This window comes from Mandrillus leucophaeus, unplaced genomic scaffold (genome assembly GCF_000951045.1).
Source record: "Mandrillus leucophaeus isolate KB7577 unplaced genomic scaffold, Mleu.le_1.0 Scaffold894, whole genome shotgun sequence".
Taxonomy (NCBI): Eukaryota; Metazoa; Chordata; class Mammalia; order Primates; family Cercopithecidae; genus Mandrillus; species Mandrillus leucophaeus.
Window position 1 is genome coordinate 546860 of NW_012109741.1, and position 26237 is coordinate 573096.

At 33.5% G+C, this 26237-nt stretch overlaps 1 protein-coding gene across 1 annotated transcript in view; it reads left to right on the forward strand.

Annotated features, from left to right (window-relative positions):
* The window catches only part of LCORL (ligand dependent nuclear receptor corepressor-like), a 90370-nt gene extending 64440 nt beyond the window's left edge, over window positions 1–25930 (forward strand). The window contains exons 4-5 of the mRNA XM_011969481.1: window positions 20167–20260; window positions 21589–25930. Of these exons, the coding sequence (XP_011824871.1) occupies window positions 20167–20260; window positions 21589–22621 (1127 nt within the window). The 3' untranslated portion in view covers window positions 22622–25930. The remainder of the gene's footprint in view (window positions 1–20166; window positions 20261–21588) is intronic.
* The last annotated feature ends 307 nt before the right edge of the window (window positions 25931–26237 follow it).

A 26237-nucleotide genomic window follows, 5' to 3' on the forward strand; every position in this document is an offset into this window, starting at 1 on the left:
TCCAATGAGTTGAGTTAGGATCACTAGCTAGAGGGAAACAGATTTCAGGTCTAGATAAGAAAGAATATTTCTAAGGAAATTGCTAAGGAAAGAAGGACTGTTTCTCTGATTGTCTCGTCGTTGAAGGTATTGAAAAGCATCAGATGAGTGGTTAGAATAGATGGCATTTTGGCCCGGCATGGTGTCTCACCCCTGTAATTCCAGCACTTTGGGAGGCTGAGGTGGGTGGATCACGAGGTCAAGAGATCTACATCCTGGCCAACATGGTGAAACCCCGTCCCTACTAAACATACAAAAATTAGCTGGGCGTGGTGGCGCACGCCTGTAGTCCCAGCTACTCGGGAGGCTGAGGCAGGAGAATCGCTTGAACCCAGGAGGTGGAGGTGACAGTGAGCCGAGATTGCGCCGCTCCACTCCAGCCTGGTGACAGAGCAAGATTCCATCTCAAAAAAAAAAAAAAAAAAAAGAATAGATGGCATTTTAAAAGTAAATTTCCAGTCCTTAGATCTTTGATTCTGTGAAGTGGCAAGACAGATCCATGTATATGTAGAACACGAGTCATGTAATTAATTAAATTATTGTAATAGTCTAAACAAAGTGCAAAAATATGTGAAAATCCTCAGGTTGGAAAGAGTAGTGATAGTGGATATAAATCTATAACTAGTCTTCTTGATAATTTTAAGTTTTTGGATGACTTCTTGTCATATGTGATTCTAGTCTTCTTACTTGAGGATAGAAATTACTTAGTTTAATGTGGTTTGAAGTATAGAGGGCACGGGGAAGAATGATGATAGATGAAGCTCAAGAAGTAGGTAGGGACCAAATTTTGACTTTTCTTGGGATCATAAAAAGCTACCAGACTGAGAGTAACAAAATCAGATTTTCTTTTATGAAACCATTCTGCCATGGTATGGATTGGTAGTTTCTTAAAATTTGTCTACGTGTACACCAAACAAGGAAAAATGAAGCACATGCCCTTTGATGCATTAGTATGTACATATGGGTATGTGTGTATGTACCCACTAACACAGTATGTGTACTAATCTTTTAGGATTTAAATAAAGATGTTATAAATAATTTTTAAATGTTTTGCTAATCACGATGACTTCACTGCCAGTATCTTATTGAATGATAATATACTTTAGAAGAGTTTAATTAGCAGTGATAGAAAGTATAAACCCATATTTCACATAGCTTCCCTTAAGAATTTAACCTTTTTTTGACCTGATTTCACTGTTTTTACCTCATAGTATAGTCAATAAAGAGCTCGTACTAGTGATAGCAGTGTCAGTTATGCCTTTTTTTAATGTTGCTATTTGCTAGTGCTTACATTTTTCATATTATTCTCACTCTATTTTTTTAACAATACTTATTTAAGCCAGTTATTTATTTGGTGAGTTACTTTATTCAAATTAGATGACAATAGATAATCTATCCATAAATGATATAGATACATTTATGGGTAGTATAAACCATAAGTTTATGAAATTCTCCATGCCAAATGGTTTTATAGGTAACTTTATATACTCTTAAAGCAACAGATAATTCCTATTTGTGCTTTCCTTTTTTTCTACTCTGTTTCAAAGAGTAGAAAAAAAAAGAAATGTTGGTATAATCTTGATGCCAAAACCAGACAAAGATAGCAAAAGAAAGAAATACTGCAACTTACAAACCTAGGTGCAGAAATCCTTAATAAATATCAGCAAATTGAGTAAAGTGAGGTATAAGGACATAATAATGACTAAGGAGGCATGGATGATTAAGCATTTGAAAAATTTTCTTAATTTTCTAAATTAAAAATTATATCCTAATAGATACAAAAAAAATTTATTCTATAAAAGCACTTACCAAACTAATAATCTATGGGCACTTTCACTACCAAAAACATTATAACCTAAAGATTTAAAATAAAAGATGACACAAAAAATCCACGCTATCATCAATTTTAAACATTTGATTTAAACATTTGATGAGAGGTCTTTACTCAACTACTCTATTAGAAAATCTAGTTTTAAAGAAGTTACATTTGCAATAGCTGCAACAACAGGAAAAACAGTGAAATGCCTAAGAATGAAACGGATAAACTGTATCAGGTCTTATGGAGAATATTATAAAAATATATTGAAGGAAGAAAAAGAAGAGCAGGAAAATGAATGATTCCTTAAATGAATGTGAGGACTGATGCTTACAGATTCAGTGTCATTCCGGGCAGAATTCTGACAGGATTTATTGTTAAATGTGGCTTGCCAATCCTAAAATTTACAAGCAAGACTTAAAGAACCAGGAATAACCAAGTCAAGGTGGTAAATAAAGTCTTGCTAAATGTAGCAGCACTTATTCAGTGCAGTAATTAAAACAGGGTGCTATTGGCCAGGATAAAAATAAGTAGGACAGATCAGTCCAAACATTAGCTCCCAAACATTAGTGGAATCTTAGTACAAGACAGAAATGTCATTATAAATCATTGGGAAGGATACCGTATTCCTAAATAGTTCCAGGGCAATTGATTACCCAAAAGGAGGATAAGGGGCAGATCCCTACCTTACACCACTCATAAAAATAGTTCTAGTTGGGTTTAAAGGCTAAATGTGAAAATCAGAACTGAAAGAGAGGAAATTATAGGATAATATCTTAATTCAAAATAGGGAAGAAGTTCTTAAAATGCAAGAATCACAGTCCATACAACAATTTTGCATATTTGACTATACTCAAATCTAAAACTTAAGTATAAAGTCACTGAAGAAAGTGAAATCTCAAGCCTCATCTGTAACTGATGTATCTAGCAAGCATTCAGCTAACAGAACTACAGCCAGTTAGACAGACAACTGATGAGAAAAATAGACAAAGACAAGTCTCAGAAGAAGATATTGGAATAGGCAAATAAGCAAAGAAAAAGATACTTACAAGAATATCTTGCCTAGGCTTCTTCCCTATATAGGATTCTTTTATTCTGTATTATAAGAGATGGTAATTCAGCTTCTGAGTGAGTAAGTATTTACCAAAAATCTTTGACAACTCTAATATTTAAGCTCATATCTATGAAGAATGTACTCATTGTTTTATATTTTTTCATCTGCAGTAGCATTTTACTTTGCTGTAAATACTTGTAAAAATTATTATGTCTTTAAGACTTCTCTTTTCCATGATAACCTTTAGGGTTTTCTTCCATTTTGTTTTGTTTTTCTTTCTGCAACAATATGAGAAACTCTAGTCCTTTGACATAGTAATGCTGTAAATGTTTGTTGAAACTGTTGTTTCTTCAAATGTCTGTTTACTATAGAAATCTTTTCAGCTTCCTTAATTGTACTTCATAAGTCAGTTTCCATCTTACTCATTATCATTGCCTTCTCTTTCACAAGCTCTACACTCACTTAAAATATGGTTACCCTGAGGAAAACATGCCTATTTTCCTCTCCATTGTACTTTCTATCCAGGCATTTCAAATATTTGAGGCTATTTCTTTGTGCATTTTAAATTATTTAGATTTGTATAAATACTCTGAGCCTCAAAAGCTGGTAGAAAAGTAAGGCATGCATTGCCCATACCCAGGATTCTTTTTCGTCCTAGTACATTAAGAAACAGGTATAAATAACCTTAGTGTGTCAAGTATGTATTTTTTAAATATCAGTTTTAATCTGGGGCCAGAGTAAAAACTTGTAAATTCCAATGTACAAGAAGAAATTTGCAACTTAGAGACCTTTATCATTACTGTTACAACTATGAAGCATAGGCAATCCTATATAGAACAAGATCAGATTTGGCAGAGATGGAACAGCAATACTTCATTAACTTTGTTAATGCAATTTTCTACCATAAGAGATCCAGTGAGTATTCTGGTAGAACTTTCATCATAGTAAACCTCTCAATGCATTGTAATTGTTTGCATGTTTATCTGCCTTTGGGAGCAGGAAACTTGTCTTTTTTCACTTTTATGTCTCCACTGCTTGGTATGGTACACAGTATATTGGATTTATTTATTAATTAAAAATCTTCACCATCCTCAAATGCCACTGATAACTAAAATGAGAATTGAGACTTGACCATTGCATTTAGGATGTTTCTGCAGTGAAATTTTCTATTTTAAACATTTTGGTTAGAAAATATTCTGAAATATACATTTTAATACTTTTTAAAATGCCGTGCGGAACATTGTGTCATGATAATGGACATAAACTATTGTACTACCATGTAATGATTTGAAATTTTTAGGATTATTTTCTTTTTTATTATTATTATACTTTTAAGTTCTAGGGTACATGTGCACAACAACGTCTCTTAATTAGCAAAAGATAAGTTTTTTTTACTTCGAAATGTTATCAGTAGGGTAAACTTTGGAATCCACAACTTCTAGTAAATTTCCTGTCAACAAATTATGTATAGGACTAATACTAAGTAGGCTTCAAGTGATTATTTGAGAGACTATATTGCATAAAATATATGAATTTCAGCCGCATATTTAGCTGTCATTAAGTATCCTTTGTTGCTGCTGCCACCACCGTTCTGCTTTCTTGGCTGTGACTAAGGTAGGTGTTACTATGTGTAAGAGAGCCACGTATAGTTTTATGATGTTATGTATGCTTAATTATGTGGTTTATAAATTAAGTTTTGTAATTCTGTTTGGAAATCACTAAACAGTTTAAAGTTCAATTCAAAAAAATTTCTGTGTCCACTAATGAAATTGTCTATCTTTTTCTATGCTGAGCTTTTGTTTTCTGTGGCTAAAAACATGTGGAAGAAAGTGTTATATTCCATGCTTGGGAAGATGCCATGTTTTAGTCTACCTGAAAAATAAAACATATGTCTAGATGGTCCTGTGTCCCTTCTAATCTAACCTTCTCTGACTGCAGGGATAGAAGAAACAGGTGATACTTTAAAATTCCAGATCTAGGCCTACGCTGTCCTGCTGAAAGTGCTTTAATGGCTTCATATTGCCCTTTAGATAAGGTTTAAAATCCTAAACTCCGGGAACCAGCCCCTGCCCGCCTATCCAGCCACATCTTGTGTCTCTGTTTCTTTAGTCTTCATATTGGCTTCTTCTCATTTTCTTAAATATGTCGTACACTCTCAGAACCTCAGAACACTGACAGAAAAGCTGCCTTCTACGCCAACCAATTTTTTTTTACAAATACGTATTACTTATTTTTTTCCAGGTCTCCTTTTAAACATTACTTTCTTAGGAAAACCTCCTCCACACCTCCCGTATTGGATGTACACAGACATACACGTTGATATTCTTATTCTTACTCGCATTTAATTTGGGGTTCTTACTGTATTTTTATATAATATCCTATATTGTTTTGTAGCATTTGTTACCCTTGTAATTATTTGTTTCAGCCATCTTATCTGCTATTTGTCTTGTTATGCTTTTTTTTCCTCCTTATTTTCTTTTGGATTGGGTTTCCTCACTTTTCTTTCTTTACTTATTTTGCAGTTATATACTCTACTACTATTCTGTTTGTAGTTACCTTAGGTTTTAAAGGTGTACTTAATATAAGAAATTTAGAGTCACTTGCCCTGACACTTAACAGCTATCTTCAGTGCTGTGTTTCCCTTCTTGTGACATCACAACTTAAACACAACCATTTGTTTTATATCATCAATTTTTGTTGAGAATTACATATATAGTTATCATCTCTTTTGCTTATCATTTCTTCTTACATTTCACATGTTCTTCTGGGATCAGACATTCCTTAAATAAGGACTTATTGGTAGTAAACTCTCAGGTTTTTTTGTGTTTTTATTTCATTTTCTTTTTCACTTTTGTTCTTAAAAGATGTTTTCTCTAGGTACATAATTATCTGTTTGCTACGATTGTTGTGGCTGCCAACTAATAGTCTTTTCCTTAGAGGTAACTTTACACACTCTACTTTTGGGCGCTCTCTCTCGCTCTTTCTCTCCCTGTTTTGTTTATGGTATTCTGCAGGTTGTCTTGGATATGTTTGGAAGTGGATTTCTTTTTTTTTTTTTCTTTATATAAGCCACAGAATATATTTAATTCAGATTAAACATGAAACTAGAATAATGTTCTGTCCTTATCAAGTAGCAATTACATTTTTTTAAAAAAAAAAGAACAGTACATTTCTGTCTACATTCCGGCAGTCCAGTAAGGCAGCACAGGTGACATGCAGTTTGATGAGGTGGCAGGGGAAGCAGATTTCTTTTCTTTATTCTACTTAGGAGTTATGTGTTTCCTAAAACTAAGGAGAAATCTCTCATCAATTGTGGACATTTTTCAGCCATTATCTGTTCAAATATATTTTTACTCTCACTTTTATTTCCTGTCAAAATCCGTTGAGACATATTTTGGATCTTCTTATTTTATCCTCCCTATCTCTTCGTTTTCATATTTCCCATCTCTTTGTTTCTGTGTATTATCATGATTAGTTTATTCAGAAATCTTTCCCAATTTACTAATTCTCTTTCAAGCTGTTTTAATCACGATTTAACCTGTGTCTTGAGTTTCTAATTTGTCATTATACTTTTCATTTCCAGAAGTTAATTGTTACTTTTTCCAAATGTGCCTGTCAGCATGCCCATAATTTTACAAAAGAATCACTAAGCAAGATATCAAAAGTGACTGGGAGGGTTATTTTAGACAAGATGGTTCAGGAAGACCTCCATGAAGAATTGAGTTTGAGCTGAGACTTGAATAATGAGAGAAAGTCCTCCATATGAAGATCTAAGGTCTGGGCATTTAAGTCAGAAGAAATATCAAATATAAATACAAAATATCAAAACTCAGGGCGGGAATGTATCAGATGTTTGAGGAACTGTATGAAGATTGTCTCAGTCAGTGAAAACCAAGAGATTGTTCAAAGCTTTTTTAATAAGGTGAGATTATAGAATGTCAAGAAATAAAATTGTTACGGTGTATATAAGCTGGATTTTTCTTTTTTCTGTTGTGTAAAGAATGTCATTTTTTTAAAAGTGTACTTTTTAAATTCAGAAGTTCCATAAATGCTACTATATAAAATGTCAGTTGACTAACTTAATTAGGTATATAAAGCAAAAAGAAAAAGAAAAAAGAAATTAGTGTCCTCTGTTGCCATTCAATTTTTTACAAAAATTTGTTATATGGGTTAAGTATTCCTTATCTGAAATGCTTGGGACCAGAAGTGTTTCAGATTTTGGAATTTTATCTTATTTTGGAATATTTGCATATACATAAGATATCTTGTGGATGGGGCCCAAGTCTAAACAGAAAATTCATTTATTTCATATACATCTTATACAAACAGTCTGAAAGTAATTTTATATAATATTTTAAATACTTTTGTGCATGAAACACTTTGTGTTAAGTACTCGTATGATGTAAAGTTGATCACCAACCCCATGGGTTTCCAAGTGTCAATTCTCGGTTTTTTTCTTTTCCCTTGTAATTTCTCCTTCTTTTCCCTTGTAATTTCTCCAAGTATTCTCTCCCCAAAGAGATAACTTTCCTACCTACTTTATAACCTTCAAGTTATCAATATGCCAAAATTGGGTTCTTATGTCCAGTTGTAATAAAGATAATATTTTGTATTTAATCTTCCTCTTGGTTTTCTGTTATATTAAGGACAAAATTTATATTTCTTTTAATGACTTACTAGGTTCTGCCAAGATTTTGTTCCTGCCTACCTCTCCGGACTTGTTCCGTTTCCTTCTCTTCTTGGCCTAGGTGCAAGTCATACTGTCTACGTCTGACACTTGCCAAGCCCACTCTGCTTCAGAGTTTTTCCTTCATCATTGCTGATCCCTTTGCCTGGGTTACTCTGCCTTCAGATATTCTTGTTTTTGTGACTTGCCCCCTGTTCATCATTTCTATCTTAGCTAGAGCATCACCTTAACAATAAGAAAATGATAAATTCCAAATTCCAAAATGTAAACAAAAGAAACTTTTGCATGACACAAAAGAAATCACTATTATAAAAATCAAAAGACAGTGGCAGTCTGTGAAAAAATATTTGCACCTTATAAAATAAAAAATTATTCTAATCTATTAAGAGTTTCAAAAAATTGAAATGTAAAATATCAACAACCTGATAGAAAAATGAGCATAATTGTACTGTCAATTCATAGAAGAAATTTTAAAAGCCCTTGAACATAGGAAAATGCTCTCAACCGTACTCATGTGATTCACAACTGTCACACTGATAAGAATTAAGTTTAGCTATATACCCTGTCAAAGCTGTTAAGCAACAGACATTTTCATGCATTACTGTGGAAATACAAACTGGTACAGTCCTTATGGAGGAATTGACAGTATCTGTTACATTTTATAAGTATTTGTCCTCTGACCTAGCAATCCGATTTCAGGAAATCAAGCCTTTAATTACACCTGCACAAATACGGAATAATATGCATTCAGGGTGATTCACTGGGACATTATTTGTAATAGCAGGACATTGGAAATAATCCAAATATCCATCAGTAGTGTCTTGGTCAGTTAAATTATTTATATCCACACAATGGAAGGCAAACATCAAAAAAAAAAAATGGTGAGAATGATCTCTTGATAGTGAATTTCCAGGTTTTCTTGTTAGGTAATAAAAAGCAAGATGCAGAAATACATATATTACATGCTCTCTTTTGTGTAGAAAAGCAGGGAAGGTAAGCCAAAAACTAATGACAGTGAACATGGTTACCAAGAAGAGGATGAAGTAAATGAGGCAGATGAGATGGGAATGGAAGTGCTCTCAACAGACCTTGTTATTTAGTTTTATGTAAATATTCTGTATATTCCAAAGGATAAAAATTTTTTTAAAGTAAAGCAATCCCAAAAACTTGAAGTGGAATATAACAGATAAACCTGGCTGGGTCAAATTAGTAACATAATGTTAGTAACATAACATTGAGAAAAGAATTATATCAAGTGATTTTACCCAGCATTTTGACTATACATTCTTAGTGAAATCCATTCCAAGGGCAATAGAATATATTCTAAGGGCAAAAAAATACTTTAAAATATGCTTAAACCTTTTTTTAGTAATACTAGTAATAATATTGTCATTACTTTTTGAGTCGGTAGAACAAATCAAATATGTAATCATGTTAACATCATTAGGAAACCAGTATTTTCAGTATAAGATAAAAAACAAGCAACATCAAGTATAAAACCTTATATTGCATGTGGATTGGAAACGCAGTGCAGACCGTGAATTATTTTCAAAAATACACATTTCCTCATCTGACCACTGAAACAACCTAAAAGCAATGAAAACTCAGTGGCATTGAACCTAAACCTGGAGTGTGGTCTCTAAGCATTATTTCTCTTTAAAAAGAAGAAGACCTCTTTGGACTTCAGGTTTGGACTAGGAAAAGTACAAGATGAGCCTGGAACATCTTGTGCCAGCAGGCAAGGAAGCCCAAAGATGAATTTGTTAAAAGAGTACAGGAGTCAATGTTAAAGGTTCCCAGGTGGTCAAATACAAAAATATTTGATCATCAGTAGAAGAACAATTTCAGTGGAATGAAAAATATTGAATGTTTTAAAATGTACTCATTTAAGAGAACCAGAAACTGAAAGTGTCCCCCAGAGTTGGTAGTCTCTGTTGGAGGTACACACCACACCAGTTCTTTACTGCGAAAATTAGCAATTAAAATAAAGTGTTAAGCATTTATCTTGCTTTTTCTATACAAATTGTATTTCAGGACAACCAAATCATTTAAAGAAAATTCTTGAAGAATGTTGGCTAATAAATATGGAAGGCATAATAGACTTAAAATATTACTATTTTTCCACTCCAATAAGATAATTGAATCAAACAACAGCATCAGAAGATAAAGACTAATGTAAATTAATACAGCCACTATTGAGAACAGTTTAGAGGTTACTCAAAAAAACAAAAATAGGGCCACCATATGATCCAGCAATCCCATTGCTAGGTATGTACCCTTAAAGAAAAGGAAATCAGTATATCAAAGAGATATCTGAACTCCCCTGTTTATTGCAGTATTATTCACAATAGCCAAGATTTAGAAAAAACTAAGTCTCCATCAACAGACAAATGGATAAAGAAAATGTGGTACATAAACACAATGGAGTGCTATTCGGCCATGAAAAAGAATGAGATGCTTTCGTTTGCAACAAGATGGATGGAACTAGAGGTTATTATGTTAAGTGAAATAAATCAGGCACAGAAGGACAGACTTTTCATGTTCTTACCTACTTGTGGAAGCTAAAAATTAAAGCAATTGAACTCATGGAGATAGTAGAAGGATGGTTACCAGAGGCTGAGAAGGATAGTGGGGGGTGGGGTAAGGAGGAAGTGGGGATAGTTAATGGGTACAACAAAATAGAATTAATAAGATCTAGTATTTGATAGCACAACAGGATGACTATAGGCAATAACAGTTTAATTGCACATTTTAAAATAACTGAGTATAATTATGTTGTTTGCAACACGAAGGATAAATGCTTGAAGTGATGGATGCCCCATCTGCCCTGATGTGATCGTTATACAATTGTATGCCTGTGTCAAAATGTCTCATGTACCCCATACTCAGTAAGTAACCACAAAAATTAAAATTTACAAAAGAAACACAGGCCAGGTGTGGTGGCTCATACCTGTAATCCCATCACTTTGGAAGGCTAAGGCGGGTGGATCACCTGAGGTCAGGAGTTCGCGACCAGCCTGGCTAACATGGCGAAACCCTGCCTCTACTAAATACCGAAAAATTAGCTGGGCGTGGTGGTGCATGCCTGTAATCCGAGCTACTTGGGAGGCTGAGACAGGAGAATCACTTGAACCTGGGAGGCGGAGGTTGCAGTGAGCCGAGATCACGCCACTGCACTCCAGCCTGGGCAACAAGAGTGAAACTCAGTCTCAAAAAAAAGAAAGAAAAAGAAACACGATGATACATTGTTTCACATCCACTAGGGATGGCTAGAATCTAAAAGATGTGATAAGTGTTGGCAAAGATGCAGAGATTTGGACCCTTGATACATTGCTGGTGAGAATATAAAATAATGCAACCCCTTTGGGAACAGTCTGAAGTTCCTCAAAAGGTTGCGCATCTGGTTACATAACCCGACAGTTCGACTCCTGGGAGGCTGGAAAAGGCTGTGGGGAGGGGGATGGAGAGAGGTTGATCAACAGGTACAAAGTTAGGTAGGAAGGATACTTCTTGTGTTCTATTGTACAATAGGGTGACTATAGTTAATGATAACATATTTAAAAACAGCTAAAAATATTTTGAATGTTGTCACCACCAAAACAAGTGTTTGAGGTGGTGAATATGCTAACTACACTGATTACTGTACAATGTGTACATGTATGCATGTAGGGAAACATCACATTGGACCCCATAAATAGGTACAATTATGTGTCAATTCAAACCAATAAAACATATATATATATATATATGAAGATAAAAAGTATAGAGGAAAGGTTATTTTGAGAACTTTACAACAAAGGAGTCAGATTGTCACCATCAGAACACACTGATCACTTGAGCATCATTGAAAATAGACTTTATGTACCTCTTGATATGTCACTTCACCTGTGAAGTATTCTTACCAAAAATGTTGAACATGGGTCTAAACAGTTCTGAGACTGATGGTTCTTAAACGTAGTCAGGAAGCCCTAAGAATCCCTGAAACCCTTTCAGGAGATATACCAGGTTAAAATTGATAATACGTTATTTGTTCTTTTTACTCTTCATTCTCTCACAAGTATGTATAGTAAAGTCGCCCAGAAGCTACATGATGTGTGATATCTCACCACAATCAATGCAGAAGCAGATGTGAGAATTCATCTGTTTTCTGTTAAGCTAGACATTAAAGAGACATACAAAACTTCTTAAAACATAATTCTTTTTACTCATTTTGAAGACTTTTTCATAAATGTTTTTATGAATGTTAACATTTTTAGCGTTGTTATCAATTATACTTTTCAAATCTTTTTATTTAATTGCTGTTATGGTAAATATCAGTAGATATAGCCCACATAAACAAAAGGTCTTTAAGGTCTGCAATAATTTTTAAGAGTAAAAAGGAATTATGAAATCCACAAGTTTGAGAGTTACTTGCTTTATTGCCAATTCCACGTTTATCAGAATTATTATACAAGGAAATTTTTAAAAGCAAAGTAAATGATACCACAGGAAAAGAGTGCTGATGGTCGTCAACTTAAGATGGTTCAACTTACAGTTTTTCAACTTTACAATGGGTTTATTGGGATATACATGCATTTTTGACTTACTGTATTTTTTTATTTACAGTGGGTTTATCAAGACATAGCCCCATCGTAAATTGGGGAAAGTGCCGCCCTAAATTGGAGACCATGGCCAGGCATGGCGGTTCACACCTTTAATCCCAGCACTTTGGGATGCTGAGGCAGATAGATCACTTGAGGTCAGGCATTCAAGACCAGCCTGGCCAAAATGGTGAAACCCCATCTCTACTAAAAATACAAAAATTAGCCAGGCATGGTGGTGCATGCCTGTGATCCCAGCTACTTCGGAGGCCAAGGCTGGAGGATCACTTGAACCCAGGAGGCAGAGGTTGCAGTGAGCCAAGATCATGCCACTGCACTGCAGCCTGGGCAGCAAACCAAGACTCCATCTCAAAAATAAATAAATAACTTAAGACTCAAATGTATCACACTAAGAATCAAATGTAACACAGACACATAATTTGATTCTAATTGAACATACCAACTGTAAAAACACATTTTGGACTCAAGAAATTTCAGTGCAAATTAGGCATTAGAGGATAACTTTACCTATTGTAGAAAAACTAGAAAACAAATAAGAAAATGAAGAAAATAAAAATTATCCTGTATTTTTCCACCCAGAGCTATCTGTAGGTGCTCCTGTGTTCAGTCCTTCCAAACCATTTTCTGGAGAATGTCTACGTGTGCACAAAACACACTCGCAGTGCTCAGCCCCACTGACCTACTACATGAGATATAGATCCTCTGTAAACTGTTTGCATAATTTACACTTTTGACATCCTTATGTTGCTAAGTATTTTTCTGCAGAATCATTTTAATACTTAAATTGATTTACTTAGTTCAGTAGTATGGAAGGATCACATATTAATTGTGTGTCTTATATATAAACAAATATTCTTGAGCTAAGGTTTTAAACTCAATCTTAATTTTTACTTCAGAACAAATTCCTAGAAGTGAAATTGCTGGATCTAAAATAATGCGCAGTGCTGTTGAAAGTCAAGATAGTAGGAGTAAGGGCGAGGTAGTGACCGGAAGAAGATACTGAGGTGGGGGGGCGTCAGGGTTGACACTGCTAAGTAGGTGTAGTTTTTATATGGGAATGTTGAGTTCATGAAAATTCATTAAACTGTATAGTTAGATTGTACTTTTATGTAAAACATTTATAAAAGTCTTTTTAAAAGTAATCATTTTTGGAGGAGCATGACAAGGGGTCTCAAATGTATGGTTTAAAAAAATCAAGTCTTCCACTATGACATTGTTGCAATAAGTATACAAACCATGTTTTAAATAGTATATTCGGCTAAAACTTTTTACAGAATAAGGTAATGTAATATAGGGGATAAAAGAGAACATGTTCTTTAAAATGTTTTTCATAGGTAGTGACTTGAAGCCTTTTGAAGCCATGATTTAATTCAGTACTTGCAGGAATAACTGAAGAAAGAAAAAAGAATTACAATAAAAGTCTAAAATGGCATTTGGGGAAATGTTGAAGCCTTATTTTAGTTTCACCTGTAGTATTTTCCTAAATTTGCTATTATAAATGTTTACATCTTAAATTCACTATAAGCACTTTACTCTGATTTATATCATCTCTTATAATGAATAAATAGATTAATGAGTTCTGTAGTATTTCAGCAATATATGTACAAAATAAAACACAACGGGAAGAAAATAACCTTCCAGTTAAAAAAACTATTTGAGCCCGGGCATGATGGTTCATGCCTGTAATCCCAGCACTTTGCGATGCCAAGGCGGGCAGATCAGTTGGCACTCAGGAGTTCGAGACCAGCCTGGCCAGCGTGGTGAAACCCTGTCTCTACTAAAAATACAAAAATTAGCTGGGTGTGGTGACGGGCGCCTGTAATCCCAGCTACTTGGGAGGCTGAGGTAGGAGAATCACTTGAACCTGGAAGGTAGAGGTTGCAGTGAGCTGAGATTGTGCCACTGCACTCCAGCCTGGGCGACAAAGTGAGATTCCGTCTTAAAAAAAAAAAACTATTTGACTTGCAGAGGTAGGCAAATGAAGGAAAAACCAATCCTAAGGCTGGAATAATGTGCTACTCTTGTATTATTTCTCCCATGACTGAAACCCCGTGGTTAAGCAGTAACAATCAAAACAGTTTTATTTGCAGTGAACGTAAGACTTCAAATTTTTAAAATTGAAATTTGGATAAACCCAGGGAATGCTTTTACACTTTGTTGATTTTTTGCTAATTGAGTTTACGGATTTTTTTTTTATTATGGAAACTTGGGAAAGGCAGAAAAGTATGAATGTATGTACACAATCACATATTTTAACTGCTCAACGCTTTATCAACCAAAGGTCACCATTGTTCCCATTTTTGTATATTTACTTCCACAGTTTATGCTATATTGTATTTGATTTGAGGGTTCTTGTTTTACATGCAAAACATGTTTACGTCATCTGTATATCAAACTTTATATCATACCTTTTTGTTATAGTAGCATTTGCATTTACATGTTTACATCATCTGTATATCAGATTTTTATATCATACCTTTTAAAAATGTTACAGTAGCATTTGCAGTTTTTTCATGCTTTATTAATGGCTTTAATGACAGTATTAAATCTAATTCTCAAGCAAGTGAAGGAACCATAATTTATGTAACCATTTTTTAAATATTTAGGGTTTTTTAAAAATTGTACAATCTATGGTATATCTTTGTATATAAAACCTTTTTTATGTTAAATATTATTTTCTTAAGCTAGATACCTAGAAGAGTGTAAACATTTTTAAGATTTTTGATGACATATGGCTACATTGTTTTTTGTTTTTGTTTTTTTTAAGAGACAGGAGTCTTGCTATGTTGTCCAGGCTGGACTTAAACTCTGGACCCAGTTCTTCCATCTCAGCCTCTCAAGTAGTTGACTTCTCTCTCATTTTCAGTTTTATCATCATTAAAACTTGCATATTAATAAATCTGTGCCATCCAGTTGTTGTGAGAACTGGATGAGTTAAGACATGTAATGTTTGTAGCAAATGCTTCGCACACTTTCAGTACACTATAGAAAAATACAGTTTTAAACCCATTAGGTTTAATGTAAGTTACTAATATTTTCTAGCAATCAGTTGAATATAATTAACAAAACCGTAAGAATATCCTAGAGAGGAGAGTAGCAAAAGGCCAGATAAGAGATGAAACAGAATGATTTCCTTGGAGGGGTGGAAAGCAGTTCTGTATTATGAAGGTTCCAGTTGTCCTTTTTGAATAGGTCCTTTATCAGAAGTTTGCATGACAATACAGGAAAGAAAATTTATGAAAAATTGAAATCTGAATTTTAACTAAAAATTAACCCAATAAAGTGAGTATTCAAGAAATTGCCCAATTTGGCCATGACTTCAATTTTTGAAACGTCAGTTTATTTTTAACTTTAATTCCGGTAGTGTTATATAGACAATTACCTGACCTTGTTCAAAGATTGGATTGGCTTATCTTTAATTCTGTACATTTTACAATAGTGTTTGATCGGAAATAACTAAATTATAATGTTAAATGCCCCATCTCCAACCAATAAATGAAAACAATTTTGTATTTATTATTAAATGTTAGTAAAAAGTTTGAATATACAGAAAAATACAATGTAATAATCATGTACTTGTTAACCAGAATTAATAAATGTGTTATTTGGTCATATTTACCTCTGATTTGTCTTCTCTTAAAGACCTAAAGTATTTCTAGAAATACAGTTAAGATCCTTTTAGATCTTCTTGTTTACCCTTGAAAGCAACCAGTGATACTACCTATTTATGTATCTATAAACAAAATAGTTTTGTGTGCTTTAAATATTCACATAAATGGCTTAATAAATACACTATCTTGTTCACTTTAATCCTGAAGTTTACTTATTCACCAAAAATTAAAAATCACCAGCAACACTAAGTGTTATCAAGGATGTGAAATTTGGTAATATCTGTTGTTCAGCACTTTACTTCTGAGAGTTTATCTTAGAGAAATTATTGTACATGAAGACAAAAAAATTTATAAGAATGTTCATTTCAGCATTGTTTTTAACAGTGAAAAACTAAAACAACTTGAATACCAACAGTAAATAAATGGGGAATAAATTACAGTGTAATAAGATAGACTGCAGAGAATATACTAGTAAAATTGAATTAATTACCTCCCCCCACTTACTTAGTTTATATTATCCTGTCATAGCATTCTAAGTGCTTAGTTTTATCTACACTATTTACTACAAAATGGTGGGAGAGGATTCCAAGAGTTTATTTTAAATGGATTTTTATCATGTATTTTGGGTTAATTTTAGTACTTTGGAATGATGTACACACAAAATCTAGTTATATCTCCACTGTGAAGGAGTGATGTAATCACCATTCAGATAGATGTAATTATCAGGAGCAAGAAAATATCCTTCCCCTGCCCCCGCCATTCCTGGTCTTTCTCTATCCTTCCCAAGCTGTCTCTCTCATTGTTTTTGTTTTTCTAATTCAGACAATCCTAGGAATAACTTCTTTTGACTTTTCCAGCCCTTGAACTACAGGCTTTATGAAGAAAAGGGAATCATGCTATGAGCAAAATAGTATAGATGGTTAATACTGCTAACAAAAAGTGAGATTTTCTATAGATAACTAAAACTGATCTAAAATTCTTAATGGTATTAGAACTATTACATATTTATGTATTTTGTGTTTACTATGTAAACATTAATTGATTAAAGAATTTTAATGCAATGTGACAGAAATATATGATGGAGTACATTTTTCATTTTCACTAGATAGTATAATGCGTTACTTTCTTTGTCAAATCCTTTTAGAATAAAACTTTTAACATAGCCTAGATGTGGAGAAAGGGCTATGAAGAAGAGAGAAAAGCATTTCTCAATGGGGTCATTATTTAGGCTTCGTAAAGAGAAAGAATCAGAAGTATAAGCCTGTTTGCATAGGTTTCTGAAAGATGGAGTAGAGCTTCTGTGCAGCTCATCCAGATTAAAATGCGCTATAGTTAGTGCTTTATGTGTGAGTAGTCCAAAAAAGAAAAGAAACCTTTATTACCCTAGGTAGAGAGCTGCAGCCTAGTTTTTATAGTATCTGTAAAGGAAAGAAAGGGGTTTCCTGTACCTCCTTTCATAATTTATATTTTATGGATTAATTTTAAATGGAGCATATCAAGTCTAACAGCTTAGAATCAGGGAAATTTCATTACTTCATTCTGAGACTAAGAGTAACAGACTTTGGGGAGTGTGTTTTATATGCCATAAACTGTACATAAAATGAGCAAAATCAAAATTTGTGAATAAAGTTATAAACTTGAATATGGGTTTGGCAGTTATCCTTTCTTATAAGTTCTTAAAGTAGTAAAATTTTAATTGCTAAAAAAGAGAAATGAGATGATAGAACAGAGAAAACATTTCTTTCTCCTTTTAGTAGGTTTTAGCACTCTACCAATGTTTAGTAACACAAATGAATAAGTCAAGATCCTGGACCTTGAGGAATTCAATCTCATGGGGGAAAAAGATGTATAAATCAATAATTGCACGATAGTGTCATACGTTTTATAGGATGCTGTCCACGCAGGAAGACAAAATAAGCATCTTCTGCCTGGGCGGGGGATCTGGGTCTTCAAGGATAAGTAGAAGTTTGATGAGTAGACGTTTGACAAGTCAAATAGGCAGAGGAAACAATGTACTGCAATTTGAGAGGCATACCACTTTGTAGCACGTTTGAGGGAATACAAGTAGTTAGATACATGAGCCGTGTGAGGCTTGAGATGAATGGAGACTAAGTTTAAAATTAAGCTGGATGGGTAAACTGGGCCAAGAAACTGTCTTTAATAATTTTTCAAGATAGTCTGTGCCAGGTACTTTGCTGCTTCAGTCTGTCCCTTTTACCCTTCTAATCTATGGGCTCTAACCTCTGGCCACACTGAATTTTTCCAGTTCTTTGAAATTCTATTCAGCAAACATTTAATCGAATACATATTGTATGCCAGGCACCATTGTAAGCCACAGGGATATATTGATGAATAAAATACGCGTGGTCTGTGCCTTCACATAGCTTATAGTCTGTGGCTAGCACTGGTAGGTATATAAGCAACTAGCATTACATTACAACCTGCTAAATAATATAAGTAAGTGTTACTGGTATAGTAACCTATAATGACGATCAACCAACTCTATGTTGTGTCCTGAGTGAGGCTGATGAGTTAGATTTGGTGAGAATTAAGAGGGTTGGGCGGGGTGGGAGGGCAGGGGGCAGGAGTAAAGGAGTACGAATCTTCTAGGCAGAGGAAACCAACTCCAAGTGTGAAAGCCCAGAGACAAGAAATAGCATAGCACTTTTCCCAGCAGGTTGCCCTGCTCCACCTTTAGCTCCTTGCGGTCCATTCTGCCATAGCAGATTGATCTTTTAAAAACCTAAATTGAAATCTTGTCGGTCTTCCACCCAGAATCCTCCAGTGGCTTCCTGTCTCTGTCAGAATGAAATGCAAAGTTCTTGCCATGGCCCAATGGCGCTGCGTAACCTCTTCCTGCAGCATTTCTGATCTCAGCTCACTCTTGGCCTGGCTTACTTCATTTCAGATACCCTGGCCTTTGCTATTCCTCTGACATTCCAGACATGGTTCCATATCACAGCCCCTATACAGACTGTTCTTTCAGAAACGTTCTCCCATGTATCTGCTTAGTTGGTGACCCTCACCTTATTCAGGGCCCTGTTCAAATCAAAGAAACCTGCACTGATAACACTGCATAAAACAGCAGCGCTCTCAGCCCCACCCTCATTACTCTATCAGCTTACTCTGTTATTCTCCAGAGTGGCACTATCATAATTACTGGTGGTAGTGGTGCTGGTTGTGGGGGTGTATGAATTATCTCATTAGATCCTAAGCACTGTGACAATGACTGTGACTGACAGTAGGTACTTGGTGTGACTTTTTTTTTTTTTTTTTTGATGCTCTTCTAGTGCCTAAAATAGTACTTTGCACATAGTGAGCACTCAATGAATTATTGTCAGAGTCTATATAGCAGGCTATAGATAGGATATTTTGTTTTATTTTTCATCTTTGTATCTGCCCAGGAACATACGTATTTCATGGATTGATTATGGTTACAGTAAAACCCAGTTGAATATTTTAAGCCCAGTTGAATTAATATATCTTTAACCATGTATTTTTAATAATTTTTCTTATAGCTAAAACTTTTAGTTTTTTAGCTAACAATAAAAACATTCACAGAATTCTTTGCTGGGTTATAAATTCATGGTTTATGTTTATACTTTTTGATCCTGAAGTATGCCAGATTAACAATAAGTCTGAATCATTGAATTTTTATTTACGTAAATGTTATATAGTAACTGCATTTTAATAACATCCATAGGCAGTTATTTTATAACATTATTTTTCTAAAGCTGCATTATCGTAAGTTATGTCTTTAGTCATAGATACAAGCACAATATATTATGTAGGCAGTGATTTAACTATTGTATAGTTCAATAATTTAAAAGAGTAAAATTTTACACTATGAGTTCTAGAAAATATATAGTTCTCATATATTCCTATACATACAGCCACAGTTTACCTTTTGCTAGTCCTAGTAAATGCTAATTATTCAATTCTCTTACTCATCATCACATTTTCTGTTCTCTCTGTTTTGTACAATTTATATCACTCCTACCTTCCCAAAGCATTATCTGGGCAGCTTTGAATGGAAAACAGTCATGAATGAGCAATCAATGGCTATTCACTACAAAATGGTAGAGAGGTGACTAAAAGTTTATCTTAGACAAATTTTATATAATATATTAGTTTCTTCATATCACCTGGCAATGCCAGCTCCTTCTCTGTTCTTTTTTTCCTATATAGTGCCTTCCCAGTCATATCCTGTTCCTAAACCTGTTTAAGATGAATAGGTAATGGCCACATATCAAATACTAGTGTTATGAATTAGTAGATCAACAAAATATGAAATATTAAAATGTAAGGATTGCCTATCTGTTGCAAATATAAAGTTTTTTCTCTTGCAAAAATTATAGGGGATGGAGTGTTAGATCTCTCTACAAAGAAAACCAGCATAAAATCTGAAGAGTCATCCATATGTGATCCTTCTTCTGAAAATTCAGTGGCTGGGTAAGCAATATCTAGGAAATATAATTTAATATTAATATAAAATTATCTCTGCAGAGAACTCTTAATACTATTCTGAGTAGTATTGACGTATATAGTTTTCCTCCAGAATTTTTGTCACTCATAAGTGTCTCTCTCTCATACCTTTCATTTGTCCTTTCTCTTTCTTTTTTATTCTTTCTGTTAAAGAAAAGTTATCAGAACAATCACCAAACTTTAGTTCATGTTACTAAAATGAACTACCAACTTAATCATAGAATACAAACTAAGAAGCAGGACAAGTAAGAGAATATTAAATTAAATACTCAGGAGACAATTTTAAGGGAAATATGTAATTTATTAATTTTTTAAAACAATGAACAAATTCTAAAAGCACTGTACTTACTAATTGTTAACGCTAGTTTATAGTGTTTAGATTTTCTTATTGCACTTTAGATGTGGTGGCAAACTACTTAAGCATATCTAGTAATCACCACAAAAAGTCCTTTCATGTTTTGAAAAGTGTCATTAATCATTAAATAAATAATTAGTAGTGAAATGCTGTTCTGTTGGATTTTTGGATTTTTTTTTACAACTTTTTTGCATCTTCCCATTAACTAACTGCACAGGAAGCTTTTTTGTCACATTTAAATCTTAGAGGTAGACTGTAATTTGTTTCAACTATGACTGTAGTAGTATTTGAGTCGTAAGGTATAGTAAGCTTTCTGTTTGAGAAACTTTGAAAATTACAGTGATACATTTGAAATAGAAGTGACATTGATAATATCTAAAATGAAATTATTCAAATATAACTTATCTACTTGTTTCAAGTTTTAAGTTCTTATCTAGAGAAAAATTAGTCTTGTGGAAATATGGGATGTTTGTGTTTGGAAATATTCCTGCTGCTACAAATTTCCTTTAAAGGGGTTGACTCTTTTATTACTTGTTTAGCGGTAACGTCACGTTTGTACTAACAAAAACTCCTTTAGGATTTGGGTACTTTTTATAATGGAACTCTAATTGTACAAATAAAATTTATAAGTGTTGCTCTACAAGCATCTGTCAGAGGAATAGCAACATCATGAGAATATTTTTACAAATACTGAGTTAGGATTTTATGTTCTTGGAAGGTCTGCCCGTTGAGGCCACCGTATCATTGACACATTGTCCTACCAGGACTGTAGCGTTTGCTTTGATAAGGAGTAACTACTACATCTCACAGACTTAAAAGTGTCATAAGCAGTGATGTTACCTAAGCAAGGAGTATAATAAAGGAGTGGACCCTCCCCTTCCATAGCTGTGTGAGAGTCTCTCATGCATCAGTTTACCATCGTTTCATTCCATCCATCCAGGAGACTACACAGAAACAGAGAGGACTATGTGGAAAGAAGTGCTGAGTTTGCAGATGGTTTGCTCTCAAAAGCTTTGAAAGACATTCAGTCTGGAGCACTGGACATAAATAAAGCAGGCATACTTTATGGCATACCTCAAAAAACTTTACTTCTTCACTTAGAAGCCTTACCAGCAGGGAAGCCTGCATCTTTTAAAAACAAAACTCGAGATTTCCATGATAGTTATTCATATAAGGACAGTAAAGAAACTTGTGCAGTGCTGCAAAAAGTAGCCTTGTGGGCAAGAGCTCAAGCAGAGCGCACAGAAAAAAGTAAACTCAATCTACTTGAAACCTCAGAATTAAAATTCCCAACAGCTTCCACTTACCTCCATCAGCTAACTCTACAGAAAATGGTCACTCAGTTTAAAGAAAAAAATGAAAGCCTCCAATATGAAACTTCAAATCCTACTGTACAGTTAAAAATTCCTCAGCTACGAGTAAGTTCTGTCTCAAAATCACAACCTGATGGTTCTGGTCTGCTGGATGTTATGTATCAAGTTTCCAAAACCTCTTCAGTCCTAGAAGGATCAGCTCTCCAAAAACTGAAAAATATACTCCCTAAACAGAACAAAATAGAATGTTCTGGGCCTGTAACTCACTCAAGTGTTGACTCTTACTTTCTACATGGGGACCTCTCTCCTTTGTGTCTTAATTCTAAAAATGGAACAGTTGATGGAACCTCTGAAAATACTGAAGATGGATTAGATCGAAAAGACAGTAAGCAGCCCAGGAAAAAACGTGGCCGCTATCGGCAATATGATCATGAAATAATGGAAGAAGCTATTGCAATGGTAATGAGTGGAAAAATGAGTGTTTCCAAAGCACAAGGAATTTATGGGGTACCTCACAGCACTTTAGAATACAAGGTAAAAGAAAGATCTGGAACACTGAAGACTCCTCCGAAGAAGAAACTACGATTACCAGACACTGGGTTATATAATATGACAGATTCAGGGACTGGCAGCTGCAAAAACAGCAGCAAGCCTGTGTAGATTACTTGTTAGGAAAATGTGTGTGTGTGTGTTTGCGTGTGTGTGTATGTGCACAGGTGTGTATTTGTGTGTCTATATACACACATGTGGGAATTACAAATGCTCACTCTGACAGGAGACATGAAATTTTACAGTTCAAAAACCACTTACATGCCTTTTGAAAAAAAGTTTTATTCAGGGTTTTCACTGTGGACAGAATTATATAGTTGCTTACTTAATTCTGATAGTTTGTATTTAATCCTTGTATAAATAGGTGAAAAAGATTCAGGTTTTCTTTAGTAGTCAATAGCATAAAGCGTTGTGGGAAAACGAGTAATTGTCAAGTGAAACATTTTTATTGGTGAAAGACCATTCCAGCCATTCAGTTGAACCATCTTATAATGGAAATATGGTATTAATAGTTTATGAACATTCTATACAACATACTTAACAGTTGTTGTATGTATGTCAAACAACCAATCAAAGTTTAAATAGACAGCTATCTCCATACTAAGAAAAATTAATATATACAGTATTAGTACACTACAGTGCATTCTATGAAATACAAAATGCACTCAAGTGCATCCACCAGGAATAGAAAAGAAAACCTTAAAGGATATGTATAATGAAATTTAATATTTATCATTTAATAGTTGATTTAGCAAGAAGTTGGGGTTTATAAGGTATATACTTAAAAAAAAAAAACTGACACATAGTTAACCCCAGCAGCTATAGAACCCTTTAATATAAGATGGAGTACTAAGAACAAAAAATAATTTAAATTTAATTATTAAAATAATTTAGTTTTGTTTTTCATTTGAAAAATAAGCTAATGTGTAAGGTTAGAAAAGAAAGTTGGAATGCAACTTAGAGCATGTTTATAATGTGCACAGAAAAAGCTTGAGAATGATAATTTTGGTTTAAATGTGCTGGTTAGTTGATGTTATGACTACTTTAAATTTTAAGGATTGTGACACACTCCTACTATTGAAAAACCTCAGTGTAACTTTAATATATTTGCTGCTGTGACATTTCAAGACATTTTCAGTTTATCAAAATGAATTGCAGATTTCATTTTGGTGGGCGATACATTATCATTTTGCTAATAACCAAATTTGCAGTTTGTTCAGGGTCTTGAATAGATTTACAAATATTTAACACTGAAGCTGTTTTGAACTTTCAGTAATGTAAACTCTACTAATTGGGTAGTTAGAAGCTGGGCAGTGCATTTTAACTTTTACTAGACTCATAAGAGAGACTGGTCATTTTTACATAGCAGTTTTAAAATATGGGTCAAAGTATCCTTGTTGGATTTATGGAGTATGCAACTGTAGTGGTAAAATGTTATAAAGCATATGCCTTCATATAAAGAATAGGGATTTGCTTTATGTATTCAAAATTCTCTGAGTGCCCCCTTTCTCTGTTAAAATTCAGGTTCTGATCATTTTTCTAAGCCAGTTTTCCTAAGTCCAAAAGGAATACTTTTAGCTGAATTTTAAAAATAAGTGCACCTTGTCAAATACTTGTGTTTTTACACTTGTGTTTGTGTGTATTTAATAATCACATATACGTGTAATACTAAAGAGATTTTCAGCTATTAAATTTTAAAACTGCTTACATGTTTAAAGAAACTGAAGAGTGAGAAACTACACAACCAAGCAGTTATTTGGTCTCTGAGATCTATACTGAACCCTCTTCAGCTATTAATGTTACCTACACACTAGGGTATGAATCCTCTTTTTTTTTTCAACCCAAGAAAATATACATCATAGATTACAGAACAGCAGATGTCAGGGTCATCTTTCTTTTTAAAGAATTAAGCCATATTTTGTGAGGGCCAGAACTTGGATTATTTAGTATATTTCCCCCTTCCCCCAATGAAAAACAAAGTTAAAGGTAAAGTACATATTTCAAAACAATTTTATTGACCTCTTTATACAGAATTTTACTTGGAAAACTTTGGGGGCTTTGAATGCATTACATAATATTTATATTGTATTGAGCTTTTTTATTCCTCACACTATATTTACATTAATAAATTGATTAAGAAGTTTATAGTAAAGGGAAACTTACAGAACACTTTTGTATCATTTAAAAGATGACCTGACCAAAAACTTTACAGGATTCATAAATCAGGGATCATTTTGCTATTGACTTCACAGTAATCAGTAGTTTTATAGGTAATATTATAGTTAATTTGCAGCATTTTAGTACTTGTATTATTTATTTTTGGTCAGAAATAGTAAATTAAAATATTTTTTGATAGTTTATAGGTAATAATCAACCCATAACTTTTAAAAGAAACAAAACATTTCTATTATTGAGTTAACATTTGATTATACAAACTAGGAAAGGCAGGGAAATTCCCCTTCTCCCCAGTGGTTCTATTAAGATGACCTTTATGTTAAACTTTCAAAGTACTTTATGAATTTAGTTACCAGTTACTATTTATTAATTGACAATTTTCTGAAAAATCCCATTTCAGCAGACTTAATGAAGGTGAAAGCAATCCTTATGTGCTTTCTACTTATTTGAATGTTCCTCAAGTATTTTATATTTAAAAAAAAAAAAAAGAAGGAAAAGAAAAAACAGTGCCTCTGTTTTTAGAAAACTACTGCTCAGTAAAGTTGTTTAAACCATTTCTGGTAGCTAATGACAATTTTATATTAAATTGTATACTAACTTTAGTGAGACTGATTTTTTTAGTTGTTTACAGTACAAATACTTGTATTTGTTTTTTAATTGCAGTATTTCCATTGTCGCAGTAATTTAGTAAAACTCTGTGGCTGCCTTGATTTTGACAGATTTTGTTAATATAAACTGATTGTTAGGCAATTAGTTATATTTATGCATAAATCAATTGCACTATAATTCATGAATTATTTATTACAATATTTTCTAATGAATTCATGTATCTGTCTTGTGTTGTAAATGTACTGTAATTCTGTTCCTACTTTGTGTTGTTATATATCTAAATCTGATTGTATGAATTTTAATTGTTCAGTTAACGTGTTTCTAGGTTGTAATTTGTAGTAAAGCACTTCAATGCTTTTGCACTTAAATTTACAACACTGTTGGTGTGTGATTGATTTACTTATTCAGTAAAAGAAAAAAAGAAAAGAAAAGAAAAAACTGACTACACTGACTTCTTTGATTTACTTTAGGAGGCAGTTTTATTAAATATAGTATTCTAATTTACTTTTTCTGAAGAAATATTCCAACATGTTTCTAATGGGCAAAATGGATAGTCACTTACTAAAAATAGGCAGGATGTTTGGTTTATAAATCAAACAGGAAAAGATTAGAAAACTTTAAAAGCAAAGGATCTACCAAAAAAATACAATTTTAGAACCTTGTATAATCACCCGAGAATAATTCTAGGCTGGATACTTACCTGTGCGTTCAACTATTATTTACTCATTACTAGGTTTTTATTTAAGATCTTAACATGCAACAAATATGGGGGAAAATGTTTGAAGCCAAATAAGCATATTGTGAAGTTCTATAATTTGAGATCTTAGTTTTCTGCTATCTGATACATAAGATAGAATCTAATATCTGAATATCTAATTTATACCTTTATTAAGCTGTTCTTATAGCATTAGATGGGAATTACTGGCTACCATAGTATTTTTGA